This window comes from Erythrolamprus reginae, chromosome 13 (genome assembly GCF_031021105.1).
Source record: "Erythrolamprus reginae isolate rEryReg1 chromosome 13, rEryReg1.hap1, whole genome shotgun sequence".
In the NCBI taxonomy this organism is placed as follows: Eukaryota; Metazoa; Chordata; class Lepidosauria; order Squamata; family Dipsadidae; genus Erythrolamprus; species Erythrolamprus reginae.
The window spans coordinates 15,843,232-15,869,198 of record NC_091962.1 but is presented as its reverse complement, the minus strand read 5'-3'; the positions used below and the strand labels follow the sequence as shown (position 1 = coordinate 15,869,198).

Below are 25,967 nucleotides of genomic sequence, written 5' to 3'. Positions count from 1 at the left end.
CCCGCCCCGAGCCCGAAACTCCAGCCGGAGCGCTGCGCCTTTACCTGTCGGAGCCCGTCGGGCCGCGCTTTGTCTCCCGCCGCCCCCCCCCCGGCGCCCCCCCCGCCCCACTCCACCCCCCGGGGACCTCGGAGCAGCCGGTGCGGGCGGGGGGCCATGCGGAGCCCTTGAAGGACCCCCCTCCCCGCCCGCCCCGCCCTCCACCTGACCCGGAGCTGAGGCAGGAGGCGGCGGCGGCCGAGGAACGCCTGGCACCATGGTGAGTCCTGGGCCTTGAGGGGGGAAGCCTCTCCCTTCTCCTCCTCCTTGGGGGTGGCCCCCTCCAAACCTCCCCCCCACTTCTCCCCCCCCCTTCAACCCCCTTTTCTCCTCATTTCAGCCCCTCTTCAACCCCCCCTTTCTTCCTCCTCCTGCCCCCTTTACCCCCCTATCTCTTCCCCCCTTTTCTCCTCATTTCAGCCCATTCTTTCTGCCCCCTTCAGCCCCCTTTCACCCTCCCTTGCTGCCCCCCTTCCCCCCTATTTCTCCCCCTTTCAAGTCCCTCCATTTCTGCCCCTTTCTTCCCCCCTCCACCCCCCCTCTTTCCCCCCCTATTTCTCCCCCCTTCAACCTCCCTTTCTCCCCATTTCAGACCCCCTTCACCCCCCCCCCCTTCTCCCCTCTCTCTTCAGAATTTTAAAAAACTTTTCGCTGTAGAATTTTTAAAAAACTTTCGCAGGGGAGTTTTTCAAAACTTGAAAAGTTTTTGAAAAATCCTGCAGCGAACGTTTTGAAAAATCCTGATCCACAGGTAAGACCAAGATTGCTCCACTTTGCCCCCCCCTGCTCTCTGTCGTCTCCCCCCCCCCCAGCTATCTTTGGTCCATCACTTTCTGGGGCTCCGAGGGGCCCTTGAGGCCATCCAGCCCACCCCCCCTGCTGAGGACTCTGTCCCCTCGGCCCGGTTTAGCCCGAAAGGGTTGTGTGCGTCAGCCTGGGAGCTGTTCCTTTGGGTGGCCCAGCCTGGTGGGGGGCACTTTTGAGGAAGGGGCAGAGATGGGGTTGTTGGGGGGACGGACAGACGGGGGAGGGGGATCTCTGGACAGAGTGGGGGGGGGTTTGCAAAAGAACCTCTCAGAGTTTCTGCTCCCTCCAGGCCCCCCAAGCAGAGAGAAACGGGGGGGGACCCCATGGTGTGCACAAAACCCAGCCATGCGCTGCGGTATTTAGGGCATCACCCACATGGACACCACACAAACACACAAACACACAGAGACCTGTTTGCAGGGAAGGCGACGATACCTCCAAATATTCAGGTCCAATGATGTCAAATATTTGGGGCACCCAACGTTGCCCCAAATATGTTTGACCTTCGCCAGTGTTCGGTGCCCAAAATATTTGACATTCGGTGGCTACGCCGGCAGGGGCTGATGGGTTTGGCAGTCCTAAATTTCTGGGTGGGGTTCTCAGTTTCTATCTTGGATCCGGGATCTTTCGACCCCCCAGGCCTGAATCTCTGCATTCCGCACTGGGCTTGAATATTCCGGTTTTATCTCTTGGGGAAGAAAGGGAGCAAAGGTTGGAAGGGAAGGGAAGGGCCTTGGGGGGGGCAGGTGTCCTCCCCTCCCCAGGATAACAATCTCCTCTCTTGGGCTCCCACCCCACCCCCCATTGCTTTGGGTCAATTCTGCAATTGGGACAAAAAAATTACAGTGACCTCAAGCATGTGCAGAGTGTTTATGAGAGAGCTTCCATTTAATCTCCAAAAATCAAGGTCTTTTTTTTCCCAGATCATCTCACCTGCCTTGTCATATATACAGATATATACAGATATATAATTTCGGGAAGGTTTGGATTTTTCCGCTTGGCAGGCAGGGGACGATGGGAGCTGTAGTGGCAGAGGGAGGGGGCTGGACGGGGTGCGAATCCCACCCAGCGGAAGCGGAAAACTTTTTCACCACCGGCTGCTTAGCTAATGTTTAACTGCTGGCCAGGAGGGAGGGTGACGCTGCTGGGCGCCTGCGTAGGACTCGCACTCCCAGCCCGGCCAGGTGGGGCCAAAGGATGCAGGACCAGGCATGAGCGGGAGGGGCCTGGAATGCCTGCCTGGCTGCCCACGGCTGACTCACGCCGGCCTCCCTCCCTCCCTGCCCTCCTTCCCTCCATCCTTCCTTCCGGGGTTCCTGTTGGGACACTTGGCAGGAGACGCTGATTCAGAAAGGCTATTACTCCTCCTTTCCTTCCTTCCTTCCACCTTTCCTTCCTTCCTTCCTTCCTTATTTCTTTCCTTCCTTCCTTCTTTCTTTCCTTCCTTCCTTCTTTCCTTCTTTCTTTCCTTCCTTCTTTCCTTCCTTCCTTATTTCTTTCCTTCCTTCCTTCCTTCTTTCTTTGTTTCCTTCTTTTCTTCTTTGTTTCCTTCCTTCTTTCCTTCTTTGTTTCCTTCCTTCTTTCCTTCTTTGTTTCCTTCTTTCCTTCCTTCTTTCCTTCCTTCCTTCTTTCTTTCCTTCCTTCTTTCTTTCCTTCCTTCCTTCTTTCTTTCCTTCTTTCCTTCCTTCCTTCTTTCTTTCTTTTCTTTTTTTCTTCCTCCCTCCCTCTTTCCTTCCTTCCTTTTATTCTGTCCTCTCTTTTCCTTCCTTCCTTCCTTCCACCCATTTTCCCTTCCTTCCTCCCTCCCTTTTATTCTGTCCTTTTCCTTCCTTCCTTCCTTCTTTCCTTCCTTCCTTTTATTCTGTCCTCTCTTTTCCTTCCTTCTTTCCTTCCTTCTAACATTCCTTAATTTTTCTAACCTGCCCTACTTTTTCTCTTCCCTCCCTCCCTCGGCACCTATGTTCTACCTGGCCACAGTGTTGTTGGGGGAGCAAAGCAGGTGGGGGGGTGGGGGCCCATGAAACCAGCACGTGTCTCTTTGCCACCCGGTGACGGTGCAGGGCGGACTCCCTTGCTAGCAGTGCAAACGCCCTCCACATTCCTTTCCTGGGACTGGAATTCGGAGGAGGAGGAGGGAGGGGCCAGCTCCCCCCCCCCTTTCTTGCAACCAGGGCTGGCAATGCCCCTTTCCCTGGCTGAACTGTCCCCCCTCCCCAGGGAGCCCCTGGAGGGTTTTTTGGGAGGGAGGGGCTGCCTGGGGGTCTCCCCCCCTGTCCCTCTGGCCCCTCCCTTCCCCAAAGCAGAGGGGGGGGGGCTCTGGGAGGCACCCAACCCAAATGGAGGAAGGAAACACCCAGTTTCTCTCCACCCTTCCAGGTGACTCTGCAAAGGCCCAGGTGACTCCACCACCTGCAGCCGCCTGCAGCCAAGAAACTCTGGATTTCCAGGGAAGGAAAAAAGGCAGAAACCTCCCAAAATGTCCTTCTCTCTTGACTGGCAGTCCGAGCTGCCTTCGCACAATGCGTTGCCCCTCTTCAACTCCTTGCTTGCAGGGGCTCACCAGGAAGGGCCCCGATTGAGTAGGTTGTGCGGATGGAGGCAACCCAATTCCTTGTGAGGTGTGCGGTGTGAACGAGGCCTCCGAGAATGCCCCAGGTGGGGGGTGTCTAACCAGAACAACTAGACACAAGGATAGTTTCTTTTCCCAAACGCCCTCACTCTGCTAAACGAATAATTCTCACAACACTGTCAAGTTATTTTCTAAGTCTGCACTACTGTTGCTACTAGTTTTTCTCATCCTTCCTATCACCCATTTCCTCCCACTTAGGACTGTGTGACTGTCACTTGTGGCTTGTATCCTGAAGATTTTTTATTAATATTTATTCTTTCCTGATTTGACCTCCATGTCAATCATTAAGTGTTGGACCTCATGATTGTTGACAAATGTGTGTTTTTTCTTTTATGTCCACTGAGGGCATCTGCACCGAAGACAAATTCCTTGTGTGTCCAATCACACTTGGTCAATAAAATAATTCTATTCTATTCTATTTTAATTCTATATTCTATTCAATTGTAATTCTAATTCTATATTCCATTCTATTCCATTTCATTCTATTCTATTCTAATTCCATATTCTATTCTAATTCTATATTCTATTCTAATTCTATATTCTATTCTAATTCTATATTCTATTCTAATTCTATATTCTATTCTAATTCTATATTCTATTCTAATTCTATATTCTATTCTAATTCTATATTCTATTCTAATTCCATATTCTATTCTAATTCTATATTCCATTCCATTCCAAGGCAGCCCAAAGGAAAAACGAAGTCATGTCATTGTAGTGACATTTGTGTCCGATTCGAACTTCTCTCCCTCATTTGGGGGCTCCGGAGGGCCCATGGGAGGCTGCCCCCTTCGCCCCCTTCCTCAATTCCAGAGCGGGGGCATTCGAACTCGCCTCCCGAGCTTCCCGTGGGCACCCTCCTTCCCTCTCTCTGTGCCAGAGGCTGTGCTTCAGTCCGGGCACCCAGGGGTCAATTGGCCGGCCGAAGCGCCTGGTTCGTCCAGCTTCTCTCCGGCTGGTCGCTTGGCAACTCCTCGGCCGGCATTGTCTCCCCTGCTTGGCTGGGGAGGAAAAAACCTTAGCAACCGGCTTTCAGGAGAGTTTGCAAGACCGAGATGGGCGGCCATTGGGGGGGGGCACAGAATCTGCCCCCCCAAAAGCCTCTCAGGTTTTGTGGTGGCGGAGAGAAGGGCCCCCTCTGGATGTGGGGGTGCAACACGGGACGTACCCACTCTGAACCCCCAGACCCAAAACCCCACCGTGAAAGGCCGGAGAAAAGTTTCCCAAAGTTTTGAGTGTCCTGCAGAGCGGTCCCCTCCCTCCCCTCCCTCCCTCCCCCACTTTTGCCTGTCCAGCTCAGCCAAACCTCCTCTTATCCCGCCTGCCCGGTGTTGCTAATGAAGGGCTAGTATTTTTAGCCAGTTTTCTCCTCCCAAAACCCCACAATTTCCTGGAAGGCTTTTATTCCTTTCCCTCTCTGTTGGCGGAAGAAATCAAAAGTTTCTTTTCTGGGCTTTTTAAAATCCTCCTTGTTGTTGTGGGGGTGTCATTTATTCCCAAACAGGGCTAAGATTTGGGAGGCCTTGCTTGGAAGGTTTAAAAGCCTTCCGGTGGCTGGTGACTATCCCCCCCCCCCAAAAAAAATCAGCCGTGGGGATGGAGTCTGTGCCCTTTACGCCCCCTCCCACTCCGAGTTCTGAAAACATAACTTGTGAGCTGTGCAGCATGGGACTTCAGGCCTCGTGGCTGCGTGAGTGCCGTGGATTTTTCACTTTTTAAAAAAGGAATATTGTTGTGTTTTTGGAACGGGTCCGTTCCTTTCCAAGTGGTGCCCTGTCCCATCTGGCAGACTGGGAACAAAGTCGGATGAGAACTACTAAAAGGACTCAATCAATAACCTATCAAGGGAGGAGGTTATTAAGAAAATATTATTAGACTGCGCTGAAATGGATATGATGACAAGACGGTTAAATAACCAAGAAGAATCTGAATTTTATGTGATTTGGAATAAAGTGTATACAGGGATAGAAAAAGAAGAATTAAAAAGGCACAAGAGTAGCATGGTTAGGATTTAATTTTTCTGTTTGTACTTTGCTTAGATATGAAGTTTATGTTTTGTTTGTTTTTCTCATAATAAGGTAATATAAAATTTCTTTTCACTTAAAGTAATAGGTTGACTTAACATATTAATAATGTATTCTTTTTTCTGTAATGCAATTTGACTTCTTGAACAAGCGGGGTATCTGCAACCCCAATTTTATGTTCAATGTGTGTTTGTATGTTTGTCAATTTTAAGAAAACCAATAGAGTTTATTAAAAATAAAATAACCCATAAAGGGAATCCATGTAAAACGTCGTACCGGTGGTGCTTAGCACCGAAAAGATTGGCTCCGATCTATCCAAATTATGATCAATTGTGCTGGAAGTGGAAAAAAGGAACTGGGCACCTTCTTCCACCAATGGTGGCCCTGCCCCGAAGAGAAGAAATACCCGATGCGACTTAGAACGTGGTTACAAGAAACAGCCAATGTAGACATTGAATGCACACCAAAGTTCTTTCTATTAGGCGTTATCATTGGTATGAGAAAAATGTTAAATATTTGATGTTACGCATCGTAACGGCCGCAAGAATAGCCGGCACAAAAAAATGGCAAAATTCGCAGATCCCCGGCGATAAGGAGATAATCTATGCAGAAATGGACCGTTTAACTATGGAACTGAATCTAATAAATTATTATTCATTATTATTATTATTACTACTTTGCTATTTGGATGAACTGGATACAAAAACAGAAAGGCAAATCAACAATGAGTGACAGGATGTCATAAATGTACCCATGTGAAAATGAACAATATATCAATGTAATGTATGGATGTTAAAGTATTAGAAAGTATGATGTAAATATTAAAAATCAATAAAAATATTTTTAAAAGGGAAAGGGGAGAAGGCCCACCCCCAAATCTCTCCTCTTCCTCCTCTTCCTCACTCCCCCCCCCAGGGCAGCAAAGAGCGGTACCACTGGCAGATGCAGAACGTGAAGCAGAGCGGGGTGGACGACATGGTTCTCCTCCCCAAAATCCACGAAGACGCCATCGTGGAGAACCTGCGGAAGAGGTTCGCGGACGACTACATCTTCGTATCCTTTCTGGGACTCCCAAGCTCCAGCGGGCGAAAATCCCTGGCCGAGCCTCCCTGTATAAGAGCAGTCTGCCTCTGGCGGGAAGCCTCAGGGAGGGGGGGAGGGAGCTGCAGGGCCTTTTCTGTGCCGCCCCTTAACTTGGAAACACAAAGACCTACATCGGGCCGGTCCTGATTTCGGTGAACCCCTTCAAGCAGCTGCCCTACTTCACCGACCGCGAGATCGACATGTACCAGGGGGCGGTGAGTGTGTGGGGAGGGGAGGGGGGAGGAGACCCCCGCTTTGCACCCATGGAGGGGCCCTTGTATTGTCCCCCCCCCAAATAATTATTGATTATGAGAGCATCTGCACCAAAGACAAATCCCTTGTGTGTCCAGTCACACTTGTAAATGGCCAGGGTCCCACTTGGGGTGCAGCTGGACTAGATGACCTCTAGGCACCCCTGGGATGGGCCCGGATGCCCAGGACGCCTCCCTCTATGTGTTGTGTGTCCCCTCTCTCACACCCAGGCCCAGTACGAAAACCCTCCACACATCTATGCCCTGGCGGATCTGATGTACCGCAACATGTTGATTGACGGGGAGAATCAATGTGTCATCATCAGGTGAGGTTGGGGGCTTCGCAGGGGGGGGGGGGTCGGTGGAAAGCTCACGCCCATTATGAATCTATTGTTGACTACCACTATCGAGCGACCTAATGTTAGGTATGGAATTGGGGGTTTTCTTTTTGGATATTTCTAAGGAAGAATTCACTTATTTCTTCTTTTTTTAATATCTTTTTTCAAATTGAATTATTTTTGAAACATAAAGCATAAACAAACACATAAAAAAAAGTAGACACATCATACAACACACCGTATAAAAAATTTACGGACACTTGTACGTTTTGAAACAAAGTTTTTTTTTACATTGCCTTTTCTACATTGTCCCCTTTTATTTTGCCTGGTAATTTCATTTCCGTTTCTCTCTCTCTATCCATTTGTATAATTTTCCCCATGCGGTATAATTATTATTTATTATTATTATTAATTAGATTTGTATGCGGCCCACAACAGCAAAGCACAGTACAAATAATATTCACTTCCCTGTTCATTCTGCAGTTCCATTGTAATTTTATTCATTTTTCCGCATTCTGGTTTCTTTCTGATTATCATCTCCTGTTGGTGTGTTTTCTTTTTTTCCAATTTTGTGCAAAATTCAATCTTGCTGCTGTGAGTACATGGATTTATTAGGTATAAATTTGCCTTTTTATGATGCCCACGGATAATGCCTAGGAGGTATGTTTCGGGTTTTAGTTCTAGTATCAATTTCTAACTAATCAATTTCTAACCAACGCTCAAAATTTTACTGCTTCTCGGCATGTCCACCATATATGGTAGTTTGTGCTCTGTGGTGCTTCCAACATTCGCTATTTAAATTATTGCAAATTATTGCAAAGGCGTATGCCACCGGTAGAACATCTTATAAAGATTTTATTTATAAAGTATGGACATTGTCAGTTTGAAGTTTAATTTCCAATTCACTTATTTCTTGCTGGACTTTGTGCAAATAATGCTACTTTTGCCTCAATCCGTGTCCCAAGCGTGGGGTGGGTTTGCTTGCTAATAACTGATCTGGCTGGACAGAACAATTTCCAACCCTGCCCCCCTTTCTCTCCTAGTGGGGAGAGCGGAGCTGGCAAGACGGTGGCGGCCAAATACATCATGGGCTACGTCTCCAAGGTGTCAGGTGGAGGCCCCAGCGTCCAGGTGAGCAGCTTGTCTTGGGATGTAATAATGGCCCCCTGTTGTCCCCCGTGTCCAGGTCACGTTGGGCTGGCAGTGGGCAGAAGGTCACTTATGGCATTGCAGGCCAGCATTCTTGCCCTCTGAGAGTGAATTGGAGGCTGGGGAACTACCAGAGACTGTAAAAGCCCCCAGTTAGGCTATTGTTTGAGTCAGAGGACGATGGGGAGGTTGAGACGCCAGAGTTAGAAGAATGAGAGCCAGGCATGAATATCTCCCTAGAAGAGGGTCTAGGCATTGAATATCTCTATGGGACATTTAGCCACGGTATATATACTGCTCAAAAAAATTAAAGGGAACACTTAAAAAACAGAATATAACTCCAAGTAAATCAAACTTCTGTGAAAACAAACTGTCCACTTAGGAGGCAACATTGATTGACAGTCAATCTCACCTGCTGTTGTGCAAACGGAATAGTTGTGCAAATGGAATATTCAAGGAGAATTTTTCATTCATTCCGATCTAGGATGGGTTCTTTGAGTGTTCCCTTTATTTTTTTGAGCAGTGTATATAAGACAAGCGGACGGGAAAAGAGGGGCCCATTTGGGTCCCAGAGCTTGAAACTGGGCGGCTGCGAGTTCTAGTCCCTCCTTGGGCACGAAAGCCGGCCGAATGACCCCGGGCTGGTCCACCTCACAGGGTGGTTGTGGTGGGGCAAATGGGAGGAGGAAAGAGTTTGTTGCCTGAAGTTATTTATAATAATAATAATAATAATAATAATAATAATAATAATAATGGCGGGACAAAAAATAAGCCCGATGATTAATATTTCTTTCATTTCAGCACGTGAAAGATATTATCCTGAAATCGAACCCCCTCCTGGAAGCGTTTGGGAATGCCAAGACTGTGCGGAACAACAATTCGAGTCGATTTGTGAGTGTTGGTGTGGCCTGGCGGATCCTAAATCTATCCAGCGTCCGTTTCTACCTCCCAACGCTTTTCTTACAAACAACACAAAAGTTGTTTAAAAGCGTTGTCTCCTTTTGAGATGTTTTTCCAACCTGAAATGCTTCTCCGAGATCTCCTGGTGGTGTCTCATCCAGGCGTGACCCTGAGGACTTTGAATGGGTGCTGCCCCCTAGTGTAATCTGCTGACAATTACGGGGTGCGATGAGGCACAATATTGAAAATTTGCCCCAAAAATGGAAAATTCTCCGATTGAAATTCTAAATAAGCCAGGAATGGGTTTTTTCTTCATTTTGTTTTCATGGTTCTGTTTGTGTGTATATCAATAATAACAATAATATTAATATTAATAATAATAATAATATTTATTGCTTGTATCTTTTTGTATTGTATTATATTATTTTGTAAGCTGCCCTAAATCCTTTGGGATTGGGCGTCATAGCAGTCTAATAAATAAAAAATAGATGATAATAATAATAATAATAACAAAAACAACAATAATAATAATAATGACGATGATGATGTAAAATTGCATGAAAATTATGGATGTGCCCCAGAAAAGGAGCCGGGAGGAACTGGGGGCAAAAGGGGGAAAATTTAAGACACACCGCCCTGTTTTGCCCCCCACCCCCCAGGGAAAATATTTCGAGATCCAGTTCAGCCGCGGAGGGGAGCCGGACGGGGGCAAAATCTACAATTTCCTGCTGGAAAAATCCCGCGTGGTCAGCCAGAATTCCGGGGAGAGAAACTTCCACATCTATTACCAGGTGGGTGAGTGGCCGAGGGAGGCCCCTGCGTCCAGCAGACCCTCTGACTCCCAAACCCATCATCCCCACCCTTGCCCGGTCCTGGGCGCCCTGCTTGCAAACAGAGGGAGCTCATTTTTCTCTCTCTCTTTCCTTGCGTGTTTCCAATGCGGCATTTTGAACCCGGCTCTTTGCCCCCCTGTTGTGTGAGCGCAGCTGCTGGAGGGAGCCAGCACGGAGCAGCGGGAGAACTTGGGGATCACCGGCCCCGATTACTACTACTACCTCAATCAGTCGGCGGCCTACAAGGTGGAGGACATGAATGACCGGCAGGAATTTCAGGAGACTTTGGTAGGCGGCCACGGACGGAGGGGCTATTCCAGTGGGGTGGGGGGTGGGGGGGTCTACTTCGTTTCCCTCCCGATTGGGGTGTGTGGGCGCCTTCTCACCCTCTGCCCATGCACAGAAGCCTTTGCTCTTGCTGTGGTCTTGGGGAGCCCTGTTTACCCACAACAGTTTCCTCCTGGTCTTCCTCCTCCTCTTCCTCCTCTTCCTCCTCTTCTTCATCTTCTTCCTCCTCCTCCTCTTTGTCTTCCTCCTCTTTTCCCCCTCTTCTTCTTTCTCCTTTTCCTCTTCCTCCTCCTCTTCTTTTTCCTGCTCTTCCTCTTCTTCCTCCTCTTCTTTTTCCTCCTTTTTCCTTTTCTTTCTCTCTTCCTCCTCTTCCTCCTCCCCTTCTTTTTCTTCCTCTTCCTCCTCCTTATTCTTTCCTCTCCACTTCTTCCTCTTCCTCTTTTTTCTCTTCTTCCTCTTCTTCCTCTTCTTTTATCTCCTCCTCTTGTTCTTCTTCCTCCTCCTCCTCCTCCTCCCTCCTCCAGGCAGCCATGGGGGTGATCGGCCTCTCGGAGGAAGAGCAGGCTCTGGTCATCCAGATCGTGGCGGGCATCCTGCACCTGGGCAACATCACTTTCCGGGAGTCCGGCAACTACGCCGTGGTGGAGAGCGAGGACTGTGAGTGGCGGCATCAGGGAGCGGGGGGGGGGGCTTGGGGATGGGCCCACGGTGGCTGCGCAAAGGCCACGTGACCCAGAAGCCGCTCCTGTAGCCGCCGTCCCTCCCTCCCTCTCCCCGCAGTCCTGGCCTTCCCCTCCTACCTCCTGGCCATCGACCAGCAGCGCCTCCAGGAGAAACTGACCAGCCGCAAGATGGACGGCAAGTGGGGCGGCCGGCAAGAGGTCATCGACGTCACCCTCAACGTGGAGCAGGCCAACTTCACCCGCGACGCGCTCTCCAAAACCCTCTACGCCCGCCTCTTCGACTTCCTGGTGGACGTGAGTGGACGGACGGACCCTCCAGCCACCCCGAGTGGGGGTCTCTCCTCTCTCTCTCTCTCTCTCTGAATTTGAAAATTAAGGGAGACTAGGATAGATCTATTTCGGCCTTATTTTGGCCTCATCAGCTAGCCATACCCACAAATCCTACACGGGAAGAAACCGTTCGGGTTTTGCCCCGTGTAATGTTTTGAGTGTCTATGCAACGTTTCGGTGAAATCACATTCACCATCATCAGGCTGAAGTTATAAGCTTCGTGCTGCTGTAAATATTTACATCAGGCTGAAGATGGTGAATGTGATTTCAGCGAAACATCGCATAGACATGCAAAATATTACACAGGGCAAAACCCGAACTCAGAACAATCTACATACTTATACCCGTGAAAATTTATGAAAACAAATATATATATATATATATATATATATATATATATATATATATGACGGTCTTGGTATATTCGGGTTTCTTCCCGTGTAGGATTTGGAAATTTCTGGCGACGTTTCGATGAGGTCTCACTCATCATCTTCAGGCTGGTGTTTCTGTCCTTTTTCTCAGGCGAAGACAAGGACAGAGAAAAAGGACAGAAACACCAGCCTGAAGATGATGAGTGAGACCTCATCGAAACGTCGCCAGAAATTTCCAAATCCTACACGGGAAGAAACCCGAATATACCAAGACCGTCATACCTGTACCCGTGAAAATCTACGAAAACATATATATATATATATATATATATATATATATATATATATATATATATATATTTGTTTTCGTAAATTTTCACGGGTATATGTATGTAGATTGTTCTGAGTTCGGGTTTTGCCCTGTGTAATGTTTTGCATGTCTATGCGACGTTTCGGTGAAATGACATTCACCATCATCAGGCTGATGATGGTGAATGTGATTTCACCGAAACGTCGCATAGACATGCAAAACATTACACAGGGCAAAACCCGAACTCAGAACAATCTACATATATATATATATATATATATATATATATATATATTTGTTTTCGTAAATTTTCACGGGTATATGTATGTAGATTGTTCTGAGTTCGGGTTTTGCCCTGTGTAATGTTTTGCATGTCTATGCGACGTTTCGGTAAAATCACATTTACCATCATCAGGCTGGAGTTCCAATCTCTGTGTTTTTGCAAATGAATATTAGCAACTGACATTCCTTCTTAGCATGTAGTGTGGGGGTGGAGATTTGCTTTGGATGTAGCAAATAGATTGGGTGACTATGCTTCCGTGATCTGATTGGTTGGTGTAATCATGGTTATAGAAGGAATGGCATGAAGATTATGAAGTGTTTTGTTTAAGTCTGATTTCCAAATATAAAATTCTAAAATCATAATAATTAAAGGATTGACATATTGATTATAATGAAGTTTTTATTTTGTTTAAGGCTGGTTTCCAAATCTCTGGCAGGCGCGAGGTATCATCCCGTTTATTTAAACAAAAAGATCTTTTTTCAATTTCAATAGCTTCTAGAGAGATTCTTTTATATAAATTCTCTGTTTTGTGGAGTAATTTAGTTTTTTCAAAGTCAATTTCGTGCCCTGTTCTTTTAATGTGCTGGACAAGGGAGGAGGTCTTCTCCTGTTTCTTGACTGCATTCATATGTTCTGCCATGCGCTGGCTCACTCTTCGGTTAGTTTGTCCAATGTATGTGGCTGCACATGTTTTGCAAGGGATTTCATAGATACCTTGGTATTCTAATTGGATTTTATCTTTGGGGCTCCTTAGGATATTAGATATTTTTTGGTTAGTGCAAAATGAGGTTTTGATGTTATGTTTTTGTAGAATTTTACTAATTTTATCCGTGGTGCCTTTGATGTAAGGAAGGATGGTGGTGCCATTGTCCTGTTCTTGATCTTGTTTTTTGGGGGGTGTCTCTTTATTGATTAGGTTTGTTATTGTTTTCTCTTTGAATCCATTAGAAATTAGTACATCTTTGAGTTTGTTCAATTCAGTTTTTAAGTGCTCATGGTCAGCTAAGCGTTTGGTTCTGGTGATGAGAGTTTTGGCCACTGAGGTGATTTGTGCGGGGTGGTGGTGTGAGTGTGCATTTAGATAACGGTTGGTATGGGTTTTCTTTTGGTAGATAGTATGTCCTAGGCTGCCATTGGGTTTTTTATAGACCAGTACATCTAGAAAAGGAAGTTGATCATTGATTTCTGTTTCCATAGTAAACTGTATTTTGGGGTGTAGGCTGTTGAGATGAGTGAGGAAATTGTCTAGTTTTTCTTTACCATGTGGCCAAATTACAAAGGTATCATCAACATATCTCAGCCAAAGTTTGGGTTTGTATTTGGCTTGCTCTAAAGCATTATTTTCGAAATATTCCATATAGAGGTTGGCTATGACAGGTGATAGAGGTGATCCCATGGGGGCTCCCTCTATTTGTTTATATCTTTGTTCATTATAGATGAAGTATGTATTGGTCAGGCAGTGGTTGGTAAGGTCTAGGATATATTTGGGGGGTTTGTGTTTGTCTTGGATAGCTGTCAAGGCTTCTGTAATAGGTATTTGTGTGAACAGGGACACGACATCGAAACTTACAAGTAGGTCATCGGGTTGTAGGTTTTGTTTTTTAATTATTTGTATAAAGTGGGATGAATTTTGAACATATGAGGTAATAGTTTCTGTATATGGTTGAAGGTATTTGGCTAAAAATTTGGCAAGGTTTTGTAGAGGGGAGCCTATAGAACTGACTATTGGCCTGAGAGGTATTCCTTCTTTGTGTATTTTTGGAAGGCCATAGAGTTTTGGACATATGGAAGATTTTTCTCTGGGGATGATTTTTTGCTGGATTTCTTCGCTGATGGGAGAGGCCTTGATTTTAGATTTGGTGGTTTTTTCTAGGTAGGTGGTAGGATCTGTGCTTAGGAGTTTGTAGGCCGGATTTTTTAGTAGATTTGTCATTTTTTCCTTGTATTCTGCTGTGTTCATTACTATAGTGGAGTTTCCTTTATCAGCTGGAAGGATTATTATATCCTGGTTTTTCTTTAGATTGATAAGTGCCTCTCTTTCTTCCTGCTGTATGTTGCTTTTTGGAGGTTTACTAGAACACAGAATATTAGTGACTTGGAGTCTGATTTTATTAGCAGTATCTGGGTTGACTTTATGTAAAGTTGTTTCAATTCCACATATGATATTTTCAGTTGGTATTCGTCTTGGAGTTATTGCAAAATTAAATCCTTTTGAAAGAATATTGGTTTCTGTAGTGGTGAGTATCTTGTCTGATATGTTATGTACTGTTTTGGTCATAAGTTGTTGTGGAGGGCTGGGTTTTTGCTGTACCTCTAGTATTTGGAGTTTCTTATTATGTGTGTCTGTTTTGTATTGGGTTTCTGTTTCTGCCCTCCAGATTGATATTTGTTTGAATTTATCCCAGAGTAAAGGGTGTATTTGGTTACTGATTTTAAGGTGAAGAGAGAGTAGACTTTTGTTGATTTCATCAAGTATGAATCTTTTTTTGTGGAGTTCATTTCTGATTAGGGCTAATTCAGTTCTTTTTAGGATCCTCTCTATGGTTGGGGTTTTTGGGTGGAATTTTAGTTGGAAGTATTTGGGAATTATTTTTTTGTCCCTGCAGTTGCGTAGGAATGTGAGATCACATAAGATGGAGGCTTTTCTGACTTCAAGTTTTTCATAGGTCCTAGTCAGTAGGAAAGTGTCCTCCCCGTAGAGGCAAGATATTTGTTTTCGTAAATTTTCACGGGTATATGTATGTAGATTGTTCTGAGTTCGGGTTTTGCCCTGTGTAATGTTTTGCATGTCTATGCGACGTTTCGGTAAAATCACATTTACCATCATCAGGCTGGAGTTAATTATTATGATTTTAGAATTTTATATTTGGAAATCAGACTTAAACAAAACACTTCATAATCTTCATACCATTCCTTCTATAACCATGATTACACCAACCAATCAGATCACGGAAGCATAGTCACCCAATCTATTTGCTACATTCAAAGCAAATCTCCACCCCCACACTACATGCTAAGAAGGAATGTCAGTTGCTAATATTCATTTGCAAAAACACAGAGATTGGAACTCCAGCCTGATGATGGTAAATGTGATTTTACCGAAACGTCGCATAGACATGCAAAACATTACACAGGGCAAAACCCGAACTCAGAACAATCTACATATATATATATATATATATATATATATATATATATATATATATATATAAATTCACATATATATGACGGTCTTGGTATATTCGGGTTTGTGTATATATATATATATATATACACAAATTTGTAAAGAACTGATAAAGAAATAGAGGGAAACCAGGATAGATCTATTTTTGAGCTTTTGAGCTCTCGTCAGCTAGCTTGACTTGACAAAAAAACATATTATGAATATAATTAATTAATTAATTATATATAATAAGCTATATATATAATATATATAATATAATAAAAAGCTATCAAATCACTCTGCTAAACAAATAATTCCCTCCACTCTGTCAAAACTGTTCACTAAATCTGCACTACGATTACTACTAGTTTTTCTCATCCTTCCTATCACCCATCTCCTCCCACTAAGGGCTGTCACTTGTTGCTTGTATCCTTAAGATTTTAATTAATATTGATTGTTTCTTTATTGCTTATTTGACCCCTTATGACAATCATTAAGCGTCGGACCTCATGATTCTTGACCAATGTCTCTTTTTTCCCTTTATGTCCCCTGAGAGCATCTGCACCAAAGACAAATCCCTTGGGTGTCCTATCACACTTGGCCAATAAATAATTATATTCTATTCAAATCGTATCAAGAGACAAATGCAAGCAATATAAATCGAAAGACACAACAACATGGTTATAGTAATATATGGGAGGAGATAGATACTAATAAGAGAAGACTAGAAGTAATACAGTCTTAGTAAATTATTTGACAGTGTTGTGGGAATTCATTGATGGCATTTGGGAAACAGGAAGTAGAAATAAAAAATAAATACAAGCTGCTTTGTAAGGAGGAGGTTGAAACTCTTCATGCCCCCTCCCCTCATTCTTTCCTCGTTTTCTCCCTCCTTCCTTTTTTTCCTCTTCTTCCTCTCTGCCTCCTTTCTCTCCTCCTCCTCCTCTTCCCAGGCTGTCAACAAAGCAATGGAAAAGCAGCACCAGGAATACAACATTGGCGTCCTCGACATTTACGGCTTCGAAATTTTCCAGGTGAGCCCACAGACCCAAATCCTCTCATCCCTGCCAGGTGAAGGCAAGGTTCCCCCATGCCGGCCTCCTCTTAAAAAAACTTTATTGGGAGAGAGTAACCATGAAAGAGCTGGCAAGCCAGGAAGAGCTGGGAACATCGTGAGCACCTGGAAAGAAATATTGGGGGCAAGTAGAACAATGGAAAAAACCCTGCAAAGACTCAGGGCTTGGAAAACATTCTTCTCAGAGAGTAACAATGAAAGAGTTTGCAAGTTGTAAGAGCTGGGAACATTGTTAGCACCTGGTTAGGTTGGGAAACATAGAAACATAGAAGACTGACGGCAGAAAAAGACCTCATGGTCCATCTAGTCTGCCCTTAGACTATTTCCTGTATTTTATCTTACAATAAAGAAAGAAAGAAACATTGGGAGCAAGTTAGAGCAATGGAAAAAAAACCTTTGCAAAGACTTAGGGCTTGGGAAACATTCAACCTGGCTGATATTTTACTTCTCTCCTGCCAGAAAAACGGCTTTGAGCAATTCTGCATCAATTTTGTGAATGAAAAACTCCAGCAGATTTTCATCGAGTTGACCCTGAAGGCTGAACAGGTGAGATGCTTTCGGCGGGTTTTTTTTTTGCAAACGGGGAATCTCTTTGCATTTTTAAAAATCCTGCCTTGGGGGGGGGGGAAACCCCTGGAGTTTGGACAGGTCCCGTGGGGCAGGAGTGGGGCAGGCACATAAAAGTGTTGAATAATACATCAGGAGAATTTTTCGGTGGGAAAGAATGATCAATCCTTAAATTAAATTAAATTAAATTAAATTAAATTAAATTAAATTAAATTAAATTAAATTAAATTAAATTAAATTAAATTAAATTATTAAATTATTAAATTATTAAATTATTAAATAAAATAAAATTAAATTATTAAATTAAATTAAATTTTTGAGCCTTTTTTTCAGGATGTTTTCAATGATTTTTCTGGGCTGATTTCGAGGCTTTTTTCAGGCCATTTTTTGAGGTTTTATTTTGTTCATTTTTTTCAGGAAAAAAGGCCTGAAAAATCCTCAAAAACAGCCTCAAAACAGCCTGAAAAACCCCCTGAAAAAGACCCCAACACAGGGGTGTGTGGTCGGGGTCTTCAACAATATTCAGTCTATAAGACACACAGACATTTTCACCCCTTTTGGGGAGACAAAAAGTGCATCTTATAGTCCGAAAAATACAGTCATTTGTGTTTTATTTTTGCCCCATTTCTCCCTGTTTTTAACTCTTTCCTCCCCTTCTCTGACCTCCCTGCAGGAGGAATACGTCCAAGAGGGCATCCGATGGAGCCCCATTGACTATTTCAACAACAAAGTGGTGTGTGACCTGATCGAGAACAAAGTGGTGAGCCAAAACCCTCCTTGTCAGGTAGACCGTCCCTATTGAAAGAGCTATTTCAAGGCCTCCCTTCTGGTTGGCCGAGAAGGAGCCCAAAACCTTTGTTTTACTCTACTCAAGAGTAAAAATAAGAGCTGGGAGCATCCTTAGCACCCGGGAAGAAACATTCTGAGCAAGGAGAGCAATGAAAAAAACCCTGCAAAGACTTAGAGCTTGGAAAACATTCTTTGCAGAGAGTAACAGTGAAAGAGCCTGCAAGGGAAGAGCTGGGAAGATGGTTAGCAGCTACTTTGGGCTGGAAAAAAGCTACATTCAGAGTATAAGATAATTTTCAGCCTCTTTTAGGGAGGAAAAACACACGTCTTATACACGGAGAAAACACAGTATTCCATTTATCCAATTTCTGTGCCAAGCGACAGAAGGAGACAGGGCTGGGGGTGGGGGGCAGAATTCTTGACGTGGTTTTTCTCTTCCTTCCCAGAACCCCCCGGGGCTCATGAGCATCCTGGACGACGTCTGCGCCACCATGCACGCCAAAGGCGAAGGCGCCGACCACACGCTGCTGCAGAAGCTCCAGTCGGCGCTGGGCACCCACCCCCACTTCAACAGCTGGAACAAGGGCTTCATCATCCACCACTACGCGGGCAAGGTGGGGGCTGGGGGGGGGGGAAATGCAGCCCGTGGGGTGGACGCCCCCCTCTCCTTTCCCAGCTGGACTCCAAAGCCCCTTCTCCTGCCCTTCCTCAGGTCTCCTACGACGTGGAAGGCTTCTGCGAGCGCAACCGGGACGTCTTGTTCCCAGATCTGGTGGAGCTGATGCAGAGCAGTGAGATGTGAGGGCCTGGGAGGGGGGGGAATTGGGGGTGGGTGGGTGGGGTGCACGATCTGAAGACCCTAGAATGCCCCCCTCCCTCTTTATTCCTGTCCCGCACGGCTGATTAAAATTAAACGAAACTCAAAACTGAAACACAAAGGTTTCCAAATGCACAAGAGTCTACAAACACGAACCAAAACAATGCCAAAATTTCCCCCAAAAGTTGCTTCTCGAGCAAAAGTCCACGTACAAGATTATTAACTCTAGAAATGTCCAAGCTTTGTCAGGCAAGAAACACTCTGCACATGCTCTTCTCCTTCAGAGGCACAAACGTTGGCTTTTTGCAACTCCTCCCTTGTGCTCACTTCCTCCTCCTGAGCCTCCGTAACTGCTCCTGCCTCCCCTGCATCCTTCTCACCCGAGCATTCAGGATGGGATCTCTTATCTCCTCTTCCTCCTCCTCAGCCACAGTTGGGGGCTGCGAATCCCTAGTTTGGGGGCTCTATAGCCCATGCAGGCTCCTCACACCCAGACTCCCCCTCCCTCCTCCTCTGTCTCGCTCTCTGACTCCTCCGACAGCCACGGCCCCCAGTTCATTGGGCTTAAATTGGGGGCTTGGAGGGGGGGATTTTGCAGGGTGAATCGGGCCCCGAAGGAGTGGCTCTTGAGCGACGGGGCCTCCTTCCTGGGGAACTGAAGCTCTCGGCTTCTCCTCCAGCCCCTTCATCCGGGACCTCTTCCCCGAGAGCCTCAGCACCGAGAAGAAGGGGCGCCCCACCACGGCAGGCAGCAAGATCAAGGTAAGGGGGGGTGGGGCTTGCCTAGGTGGGTCAAGGAAGGGGTCCAGAACTGCCTCAGGGAAAGGCAGACCCTCCCCCTGGGCTCTTGGGGAATATTGGCCCATGTCAATGGTAAGAGCAGCCATTTTTTTTCTCCCTCCTTCCTTCCTTCTATTCTTTCCTTCCTTCTCCCTCTTTATCCTCCTTCCTTCCTTCCTCCATTCCTCCTTGTCTCCCCTTTCTTCCTTCGTCTCTCCTTCCTTCTTCCTCCCCCCTTCCTTCCTTCATTCCCTCCCTTTTTCTTTCCTTCCTTCTTCCTTTTATTCCTTCTTCCTTCCTCCCTTCCCCCATGTCTCCCCTTTCTTCTTCCTTCCTTCCCTCCCTTCTTTTTGTTCCTTCCTCCCTTCTTTTCGTTCATTCCTTCATCCCTTCCTCCATTTGTCTCCCCTCCCTTTCTTCCTTCCTTCCCTCACTTCTTTTCTTTCTTTCCTTCTTTCATTCCTTCCTTCTTCCTCCCTTCCTCCATTTGTCTCTCCCCCCTTCTCTATTTCCTTCCTCCCTCTCTTTCCTCCCAAGAAACAAGCCAACAGCCTGGTCAGCACCCTGATGAAGTGCAGCCCCCATTACATCCGATGCATCAAGCCCAACGAAACCAAGAAGCCCCGAGATTGGGAGGAGAGCCGGTGAGACGGATGCCTGGGGAACTCCACCCCACTTGATTAGATCAAGAAACCCCCAGAGCTCCCCCCACCCTCTCGCCCTGGCTCCTGGGGGAGGGGGGGAATGGCCCAGCAGCGAAGAAACAGAGGTCCGAGACCCTCCGTTTTTACCCCCTTGGCAGAGTGAAGCACCAGGTGGAATATTTGGGGCTGCAAGAGAATATTCGGGTCCGCCGGGCCGGCTACGCTTATCGGCGAGTCTTCCAGAAGTTCCTCCAGAGGTGAGCAGCTGCTCCCAGGCCTCTCTTATCAACCCCCCCTCTTAAAAAAAAAACCCTGCCTTTCCCAGCCCACCTGCTGGAGTCGGATCTGTGAGTGGGCATAGATGTGTGATTTAAAACCAGATGTGCCTGCTACCACTTATCACTCCGAATTATTTCCAAATTGTTGGATTGATTTAAATACTTTGTTTGTTTATTTATTTGTTTGTTTATTTAATTCAGCTGCCCAATTGCGAAGGACTCATTCTTTTATGGAAACATAGAAGACTGACAGCAGAAAAAGACCCCCTGGTCCATCTCGTCTGCCCCTATACTATTTCATATGTTTTATCCTAGGATGGGTCTATGTTTATCCCAGGCGTGTTTACATTCAGTGACTGTGGATTGACCAACCACGTCTGCTGGAAGTTTGTTCCAAGCATCTACTCCTCTTTCCGTCAAATAATATTTTCTCACGTTGCTTCGGATCTTTTCCCCAAATCTTTTGGTCCTTCTCCAAATTTTTTAGTGCCAGAAAAATGTGGGTGTAACTGATTATATCCCTCCGGCCTTTTGGGTACCACCGCATTCTCCCCCCCCCCCTTCTTCTTGCCCAGGTATGCCATCCTGACGCCCGAGACGTGGCCCTGTTGGCGTGGCGACGAGCGGCAGGGCGTGGTGCACCTGATGAAGTCGGTCCACATGGACCCCGACCAGTTCCAGCTGGGGCGGAGCAAGGTGTTCATCAAAGCCCCCGAATCGGTGAGCTCTGGGCATGTGGACGACCCCGGGCCCCAAAAGCCCGTGACCCCTCCCTCCGGGGAGGGAAATGGGGACTGTCTCTCTCCACCGTAACCCCTCCCCCTTGCCTGTCACTCAACGCTGTCCCTCCCCTTGCAGCTTTTCCTTCTGGAGGAGATGCGGGAACGGCGCTACGATGGTTTCGCCCGGGTGATCCAGAAGGCCTGGCGCAAACACGTGGCGGTGCACAGGAACATGCAGATGAGGGAAGAAGGTGAGCGGGCAGGAAGAGGGGGTCTCCCTCCCACCCCCCGGGAGGATCCCCTGCCACGTCCCCCCGGCGGAACACTCCCCCTCCCCCTCAAATTCTCTCTTTTGGCGGAGAAGTCAACACCGGGGGTTTATTTGTTCCGTGGAACTACTTGCCTCTTGTAAAGGCTCCAACACTGGGAGTTTTTAAAGAGACGGGTCGACCTTTTGTCCGACAGGGTTTCCTGCCTGAGCAGGGAGGGGGCTGGACTAGGAGATCTCCAAGGTCCCTTCCAACTCATTCTATTCTATTCTACTCTATTCTATTCTCCATTCTATTCTGTTCATATTCTATTCTATTTTCCTGCCTGAGTGCAGTGGCCAACCTGAGCCACCAGAGGGCAGCCTTGGCCCGCCCTTTGCAGAAGCCCATCCCTTCCACCCGCATAGGACGAAGGGCCACAGAGCGGCCTCTGAGCATGCGAAGAGGGCCTCCTGCCTCCTCCTCCCCAATCTGCCTTTCGCACCCGGTTCTAACCCCCATTTGTGCTCCTCCCCCCCCCCAAAAAACCAGCCTCCAACCTCGTCCTCAACAAGAAGGAGCGCCACCGTAACAGCCTCAACCGCAACTTCATGGGCGACTATATCGGACTGGACAACCGGCCGGAACTCCGGCGCTTCCTGGGCCGCAGAGAGCGGGTGGACTTCGCCGACACCATCATCAAGTACGACCGGCGCTTCAAGGTGAGGGGGTGTGTGGCCCCGCCGGAATCCGGCTGCTTCCCTTCTCGGCGGGCAGTAAGATAGGCCGTGCCGGTGGCTGGAGGCTCTACACCTTTGGCAAGTTGAGAATTTTGGGCCTTGGGGAGCTGCCCTCTCGGGCCAGCCAGCTTCTCTGGGCACCGAACCCTCTTTTTGCGTCCCTGCCCCACAGACGGTCAAACGGGACCTGATCCTCACCCCCAAATTCGTCTACCTGATCGGGCGGGAGAAGGTGCAGCAAGGCCCCGAGAAGGGGGCCATCAAGGAGGTGCTGAAGAGGCAGCTGGAGGTGGAGCGGATCCAGTCGGTCTCCCTCAGGTGAGCACGGGGGGGGGGATTCCTCTTAGGGAGCCTGCGGGACCCCTTGCCACTTGAAACTGGAGATTCACAGGTTCTTCGTCCTGGAGACCGGCCAGTCTGATAACTCCCGTCCCGGTGCTTATGGAGAGGAGGGAGTCGTGCCAAGTGGACCCACCCCCTCCTGAATATGTCCCGTTTGTTAGCATACTGTATGTAACTATGTTGGGTGTTGCATTACAGAAGCTAACAATGTCAGTTTCAGACTGGACCTTTAAGAGTCATTTCCTGGTTCGCCACAAGAGGGAGCCACCGATGTTCCTCTTGGTGGAGTTTATACTAGAGAGATTGTTTGTTGAAGGTTTATTAACTGGACATTCTAACACCGCCCCCCCTCCCCCCCCAGCATGCTGCAGGACGACTTCCTCATCCTGCACGAGGCCCAGTACGACACCGTGGTGGAGTCCGTCTTCAAGACCGAGCTGCTGAGCCTGCTCTTCAAGCGTTACGGGGAAAGGACCCAGAAACAGCTGCCCATCAAGTTCAGCAACCAGTAGGCAACACTTCCCCCCCTTCTTTCCCGCCGTTAGGGCCCCCGGGGTAGACTTCTCCCGGGCGTGGAGGGTCTCCCAACGCCTCGTTTCCAACCCTCGGCTTAATTTCTCCAGGGGTGGTGGGATGGGGCACCACCAGGAGATCCTCAGTCGCAAGCTGCTTTTAGGATTTGAACCCAGACCCCAAATTCCCTTTTCTGTGCGTTTCCCTCTGCCCCAGGCTGGAGTTCAAGGTGAAGAAGGACGGCTGGGGGCCCTGGGCAGCGGCTGGATCCCGACAGATCCAATTCCAGATCTGCCAGGGGGATCTGGCTCTCCTACGCACCAACGGCAAAGTGTTGGTGGTCAGCATCGGGCCGGGCCTGCCCCGAAACGCACGTAAGTCTCAGACATGAGATTTGATTTTTGGAGGGGGGGGGGCAGTGACATAAGTTTTGCAAAAACGTCAGGACCTATTTGCAAATTTTTCAGGCCCAAACCGGAAGGACATGAGGAAAAGGCGCAACATGGCCGGAGGCCCCTCCCTCGGCTGGAATGCCCAGACCGGCACAGGTAAGAGAGTCGTGGCTCAATGCCAGGTTGTTTGCAAACTGTGAATCCCGGTCTTTTGGCCTCCTTTAAGCCAGCGTGTCCCAATTCGTCTCTCTTGGGAGATGTGATGGAACCCCCCAAATGAGGCTTGTGGCCGGGAACTGTCCCCCCAGAAGGACCCTCTCTTTGCCGGAGCCAGAAATGACCGTCCACAACTCGTTTCTCTTGGCACAATCTGGGAATTGGTGGGGTTTGGGTAAATGCTGATTCTCCCCTTCTCTGCAGGGCCGGCGTGGGTCAGCCACGGACAGGGGGCGAGACCCTCCTCCCAGCAACGTCACTCCATGGCCCGCCAGGGCAGCATGGAGCAGCCCAGCCTGCCGCGCCAAGGAGCCAGCCCCCGCGCCCGGGTCTTCCCTGCCCCGCTTGACCTCGGCTTCATGGATGTGCCAGACCGAGGGGTGGCCGGGTGAGGACCCTTCCTGGCTGTTTCCCCCAATAATCCCCTTTTACTTCTCTCCCACTGGCCACCAGCTCTTAAGATGGGGACAGCAATGGAGAATAAAGGCCGGGGAAAGGAGGCCACGAGGCGATCCCTGGGAGCGCATCCTTGTACATTCGGGGGGTCTTTCAATGATGCTTTTCCAAGACAGTGATAGGGGTGTGTGTGTGTAAGCAATGGGGGTAGTAAGTTTGACTACCTTATAGTATGATCCCCAATTACTTTTAAAATAGTATGTCTTTACCCACAAATGCTTTCATCATCTGAATCATTATCTAAAACTAGAATGAAAGAAAATTGAGTTACTTGCCTAATCTGTTATCATACTGAACCTTGTGGGGTTCAGCATGATTTGCAAAGAAACACCTGGAAAGAAACATCTGGAGCAAGTAGACCGATGGGGGGGAAACCCTGCAAAGACTTAGAGCTTGGAAAACATTCTTTGCAGAGAATAACAAGCCTGCAAGCTGGTAAGAGCTGAGAACATTTCTTAGCACCTGGTTAGGAATGGAAAGAAACTTACTCGGAGCAAGTTAGAGCAATGGGGGGAAAAACCCTGCAAAGACTTAGGGCTTGGAAAACATTCTTTGCAGAGAGTAACAATGACAGAGCCTGCGAGATAAGAGCTGGGAGGATTGTTAGTGGCTAGTTAGGGCTGGGGGGGGGGGGGAAGCTACATTCAGAGTTTAAGACCCACCTGAAATTTCAGCCTGTTTTACGAAGGAAAATGGTGCATCTTCTACCCAGAAAAATAAATAATACATAAAATAAATAATATTATAAATAAAACAACATGCCAGGGAGCTAAGAACGGTCTATTTTCCAGCCTCCGGCGCCACCTGAGCAAAGAAGCCAAGCCCGTCCCGGGAGGTGGCCGTGCCAAGCCCAAGCCCAAACCCAAACCGCAGCCGTGCCTTCCGCGATGCCGGGCGCTCTACGCCTACGACGCCCAGGACACAGACGAGCTGAGCTTCAACGCCAACGACGTCATCGAAATCATGAAGGAAGGTGAGGTCTCCTCCGGGGCCACCCCGAGGCCACCCGTACGGCCAGGAAGATCGGGTTGGGGGTCTTAGATGTCCAGTCGGTCTTGGGCATGATGCAGAGTTTCCTCTCTCCTTTCCCCCCAGATCCGTCGGGATGGTGGGAAGGCCGCCTCCGGGGCAAGGAAGGGCTGTTTCCAGGGAACTACGTGGAGATGATCTGAGAGGGGGCTGGCATTGCTCCACTCCTGCAATGGCACCGGGGGGGCTGCCCCACACGGCCTTTGCTTGGGGGCTTCCGGAGGGCAACCGGTCCTCACAAGAGAACGAGAGGAAAGGCACTTGGTTGACCTCCAGAAACCTGCTGCCAACATGGTACCAAGATAACCCGAAAACTGCACGCCAATAAAATGCCGGCCTGGTGGATCTTTTAACGCAGGGGGGAGAAAATAATAATAATAATAATAATAATAATAATAATGGGACTTTTGGGATTTTTAAAAGCCTCCAGCCAACATGGCGAAGGCTCAAACTTCTCTCTTGGCTTTTACAAAGGGGCCAAGCAGACGGGGCAGTGGAGCTGTGCCCGTCAGATGCCGACCTGTGCAAGTCCTGTCTTTGCTCTGGGGCTGGACTTGATGACCTCCAAGGTCCCAACTCTTGTTATTAAATGCTGAAATTTGCAGGGGGGGGTGGGGGGAGGGAGATCAATAAATTATGTACATTGAGGGCCTTTCTGAAAATGGACTTTTATTTGTTGCTGAGTGTTTTTTTTAAAAAAAAATCCCATTTTTCGGGGTGAACCTTCTCCTGATTGGCACCCAGAGGGGGTGGGGTTTCTCCAACAGACCATGATTAAGGAAGGAAACTGGGTCAGCCCGAGGGGCGCCTGGAATTTACTGGCCCAAACCTGCTACAGCTGCCCCCCGAAAGCCAAGAAATAGTATTTTGCACAATCC

General features: G+C 47.7%; 1 protein-coding gene across 1 annotated transcript; it reads left to right on the top strand.

The window, feature by feature from the left end:
* On the top strand, nt 1-25,737 carry LOC139175297 (unconventional myosin-Ie-like). Its single transcript, XM_070766322.1, has 28 exons — nt 1-259; nt 6,415-6,552; nt 6,708-6,797; nt 7,065-7,159; nt 8,215-8,302; nt 9,122-9,211; nt 9,880-10,011; nt 10,207-10,341; nt 10,866-10,998; nt 11,122-11,318; nt 16,435-16,515; nt 17,016-17,102; nt 17,797-17,883; nt 18,359-18,526; nt 18,625-18,710; nt 19,410-19,491; nt 20,047-20,153; nt 20,312-20,410; nt 21,007-21,151; nt 21,290-21,404; nt 21,954-22,123; nt 22,314-22,459; nt 22,845-22,991; nt 23,213-23,370; nt 23,464-23,544; nt 23,809-23,992; nt 24,852-25,033; nt 25,156-25,737. The coding sequence occupies exons 1-28, from the start codon at nt 257-259 to the stop codon at nt 25,230-25,232; spliced, it is 3,303 nt and encodes a 1,100-aa protein (XP_070622423.1). The 5' UTR covers nt 1-256; the 3' UTR covers nt 25,233-25,737.
* The last annotated feature ends 230 nt before the right edge of the window (nt 25,738-25,967 follow it).

Excerpts from the sequence above, each read along its gene's own strand:
- LOC139175297 (XM_070766322.1), top strand. Across the intron at positions 17,884-18,358 it reads ACCTGATCGAGAACAAAGTG|AACCCCCCGGGGCTCATGAG; the intron begins GTGAGCCAAAAC and ends CTTCCTTCCCAG. Across the intron at positions 25,034-25,155 it reads CATCGAAATCATGAAGGAAG|ATCCGTCGGGATGGTGGGAA; the intron begins GTGAGGTCTCCT and ends CTTTCCCCCCAG.